Raw genomic sequence first — 4,053 nt, 5'->3', positions numbered from 1 at the left:
TTGAAATAAAGGAAACCATTACAAACTGTAAACCTAAAACAAGGAAATTAAAGTATGCCTTTCTAAGGGTTTACCCAATAAAGAAACCTAGTTTCAACGATGAGTCTTTCCAGCGTTCTTCTTTGTTTCATTTCAGAAATGGAAGCACGTATCAACACATCACGGAGGGGCCAGCACCGTGGCATAGCAGGTCAAGCTGCCACCTGCCGTGCTGGGATCCCATATGGGCACTGGTTCGAGAGCCAGCTGCTTGACTTCCGATCCAGCTCTCTGTTATGGCCTGGAAAAGCAGGACAAGGTGGCTGACAACCTTGGGCCTCTGTACCTACAGGGGAGACCTGGAAGAAGCTCCTGGCTCAAGGATGTGGATAGGCACAGCTCGCCTGTCGTGGCAATTTCGGGAATGAACCAGTGGAAGGACAACCTCTCTCTCTCTCTCTCTCTCTCTCTCTCTCTCTATCTCTATCTCTATCTCTTTCACTCCTAATCCCTTCTTGCTTCCCTCCCAGTGCCTCTAATTAACTGCACCTTTCAAATTGATATGTAAATCTTAGAAAAGTAGTATAGGGGCCGTGGCTGTGGTGCAGTGGGTTAAAGCCCTGTCCTGAAATGCCGCCGGCAACCCACATGGGTGCTGGTTTGAGACCCGGCTGCTCCACTTCCAATCCAGCTCTCTGTTATGGCCTTGGATAGCAGGAGAAGATGGCCCAAGCCCTTGGCCACCTGTACCCGCATGGGAGACATGGAGCAAGCTCCTAGCTCCTGGCTCCGCATTGGTGCAGCTCTGGCCGTTGGGGCCAGTTGGGGAGGGAGTAATCGGATGGAACCCTCTCTCTCTCTCTCTCTCTCTCTCTGTCTCTCTCTCACTCTGCCTCTCCTCGATCTGTGTAACACTAGCTTTCAAATAAATAAATACACATTTACAAAGAAGAAAATATATCGTAGTGGAGAATGGGACGGGGAATGGCAGATGAATGAAGAGAAGGGTTGGAAGGGTTGTATTCCATACCTCAAAAGCTTCTTTGGAGAATATGTAAATAATTGCAAAACGAAAAAAAGTGAAAATGTTCCTTTATTAGGGCTCCAAAAAAGAAACACAACAACCTGCTTTCAGCCATCAGTCTCTCCAGCATTCTTCTTTGTGTTCCTTGAAGAACTCCAAGGCACCTAGAAGCACATCATGGCAACCAAGTTCCACGAGGCAGATGAAAGCCGCATCCTTCACATGCATCTTCCCCTGGTAGTGTAATCAAGTGGCTAAAGGCCCAGAGGCTGTCAGGGCGTGAGACCACACCCTAAGGCCCCTAATCCCATGAAGGGCTGGAAGCTGATGGGTGGGTCCTGTAGCAGGTCCAGGGTGTGGCGTGCAGTGTGGACTAGAAAAGGTGCGGGGAGAGGACCGACCGGGTGAACCTTGGAGGACAGTCTGAGAGACGGAAGCATCTTGCTGCCTTGTGACAGTGGCTCCTGGAGACATGATGGCTGCTTCACCTCTCAAGCAAGGTGAGTTCCACTTGAATGACTTGCACAAACTCCCACTTGCACATTCTAACTCCGATGGGGATGATGCTCATTGTGGTGTTTGTCTCCCAGGGAAATCACCAGCCTCACCTCAGAAAGAGCTCCAGCTGCAAAGTGATTTGGCTTCGGGGCCGACCCATCTGGCTCCCAGTGGAGGAGCTTCTCTGAGCTGCAGCTGGAAGAGACCTTATGGCATTGGGGCCGGTCTGCAGAATACGGGCAACACCTGCTACCTGAATGCAGCCCTGCAGTGTCTCACGTATACCCCACCCCTCGCCAACTATATGCTGTCCCAGGTGCATTCTCAAAGCTGCCGTCGCGCGGATCGCTGCATTCTGTGTGCCGTGGAAACTCACTTTCTCGGGGCCCTCCACAGTCCTGGGGACGTGATCCAGCCCTGTCAAGTGCTGGCTGCTGGCTTTCACACAAACAGGCAGGAAGACGCCCACGAATTTCTGATGTTTGCTCTGGATGTCCTGAAGGCAGCAGGTCTGCCTGGGCTCATGAACGCGGTGGCTCCCCAAGAGGACAAAGCTCCATCCCAGCAGCTATTTGGAGGACACTGGAGGTCTCAAATCCAATGTCTCCAGTGCCAAGGCATCTCAGACACCTTGGACCCTTACCTGGAGATCGCGTTGGATATCCAGACAGCCGACAGTGTGGAGCAAGCTTTGCAGCACTTGGTGCAACCTGAAGAGCTGGATGGAGAAAACGCCTATCACTGTGCTACCTGCCTAAAGAAGACAGCTGCTTCCAAGACACTCACCTTGCAATCGGCTGGCGACGTGCTTCTCTTGGTATTGAAACGGTTTTCTGCTTTCACGGGTGAGAAACTCGGAGGACAAGTGCACTATCCCGAGTGCCTGGACATGAGACCTTACATGTCTCAGCAGAACGGGAGGCCACTGCACTATGTTCTCTATGCGGTTCTCGTCCATGTTGGCCGCAGGTGTCAATCAGGACACTACTTCTGCTATGTCAAAGCTGGCACTGGCCACTGGTATAAAATGGATGACGCTAAGGTAACTGCCTGTGACATCACTTGTGTCCTGAATCAAAGGGCCTACGTGCTGTTTTATGTGCGGAAGAGTGGATTTGGAGGAGAACATGGGACAGTGTCTCCAGGCAGGGGACCATCCGACTTTGAGGCTGACAACACACACGGCCAGCACACACCAGGAGAGCTGGAAAGGCCTTCCCCTAGTGAAGCTGCAGAGTCCGAGGAGCACTTGGAGCAAACAACTCAGGAATTCACCTTCGATCAGTGGCAATCCCTCCGAGCCCAGAACCGACCAACAAGCGCACTCAGCCTCAGGACAGTGGAGCCCACACTGCCTGGCAATGCGATCGTCATTCACCAGGCAAGATTTGCCGCAGGGATGAGGAAGCATCATCCTGACCAGGAAAGGTCCCTGCTGCACGGGGCTGCTGGGCACATCGCTGAGCAGGTGGCCATGAATCCTGGCAACCTCCCTCGTCTGGGAGGAAGGAGCAAACCCCCCAAGAGGAAGACCAAACATGCCAAGAGGCCTCTGTTGTTGCTGTTCCGGTGATGTTAGTGAAAGAGTACGTCCCGGTTATGTGGTTGGGTGACAGTGCACGAGTTCCGTGTTTGGAGTTGCAAGTGCAAAGGGTTTGTCCTTATTAACTGTCCTAAGGGGGAATTGGAATCTTAGGTTGGAACCAAATGGATATGTCTCCTGCATTGGCAAGGGCTGAGACACTGTGTTTTGTGTGAGGCCACAAGGTTGGATAGAGATGTGAGCTTTACCGCGTGTCACTAAGCGATTGTTGAGATTGCAGGCACAGAACTCTGTGCTTCATGAAGGCATTCTGATGCCGCTGAGAAAGATGGGGAGTACCGGCCTCCTTCTCGTTGGGCTACAAACCACAATGCTTCATGCTTTCCTCTCCATCACCTCTCATGGAAGTCTGGTGACAGATTTCTCGAAGTCAATAGCCAGGGCGAACCGAACCTCATGGCCCTCTCTCTTACCACAAGGTATGGCCTCAGGTTGTCACAGTCCCTGGCAGTTTCGTTTGACCTCCTAGGAGCCTCTGGAAATCAACCGTTGTCTTTAAGCATCAACAACATTGTGTGGTCATCCCATGCTACTGAACAGGAGCCCTTAATGCTCCAGAATTGCCACCGTTTGTGGTTGTTAAATTCACAACGGAAATCACAGTGTACTAACCTCCACACAGGACCTCTGTCCTTAATGAATTGCATTATGAGAGTTAACTGTGAAATGTGTTTTCAAACAGGTGTTTGTGAGTGTGTGGGTGTGTGGGTGTGTGTGTGTGCCATGTTTGAAATAAAGGAAACCATTACAAACTGTAAACCTAAAACAAGGAAATTAAAGTATGCCTTTCTAAGGGTTTACCCAATAAAGAAACCTAGTTTCAACGATGAGTCTTTCCAGCGTTCTTCTTTGTTTCATTTCAGAAATGGAAGCACGTATCAACACATCACGGAGGGGCCAGCACCGTGGCATAGCAGGTCAAGCTGCCACCTGCCGTGCTGGGATCCCA

General features: G+C 51.1%; 1 protein-coding gene across 1 annotated transcript; it reads left to right on the top strand.

The window, feature by feature from the left end:
• Nucleotides 1–1,478: 1,478 nt before the first annotated feature.
• Nucleotides 1,479–3,074, top strand: LOC133765382 (ubiquitin carboxyl-terminal hydrolase 17-like protein 13). Its single transcript, XM_062198948.1, has 2 exons — nucleotides 1,479–1,503; nucleotides 1,594–3,074. The coding sequence occupies exons 1-2, from the start codon at nucleotides 1,479–1,481 to the stop codon at nucleotides 3,072–3,074; spliced, it is 1,506 nt and encodes a 501-aa protein (XP_062054932.1).
• Nucleotides 3,075–4,053: the final 979 nt, after the last annotated feature.

Source organism: Lepus europaeus, chromosome 8 (assembly GCF_033115175.1).
Source record: "Lepus europaeus isolate LE1 chromosome 8, mLepTim1.pri, whole genome shotgun sequence".
Taxonomy (NCBI): Eukaryota; Metazoa; Chordata; class Mammalia; order Lagomorpha; family Leporidae; genus Lepus; species Lepus europaeus.
The sequence above is the reverse complement of the archived record's forward strand: the minus strand, read 5'-3'. Positions and strand labels throughout refer to the sequence as shown.

Excerpts from the sequence above, each read along its gene's own strand:
- LOC133765382 (XM_062198948.1), top strand. The coding sequence starts at position 1,479 with ATGGCTGCTTCACCTCTCAAGCAAG. Across the intron at positions 1,504-1,593 it reads TGCTTCACCTCTCAAGCAAG|GGAAATCACCAGCCTCACCT; the intron begins GTGAGTTCCACT and ends TTTGTCTCCCAG.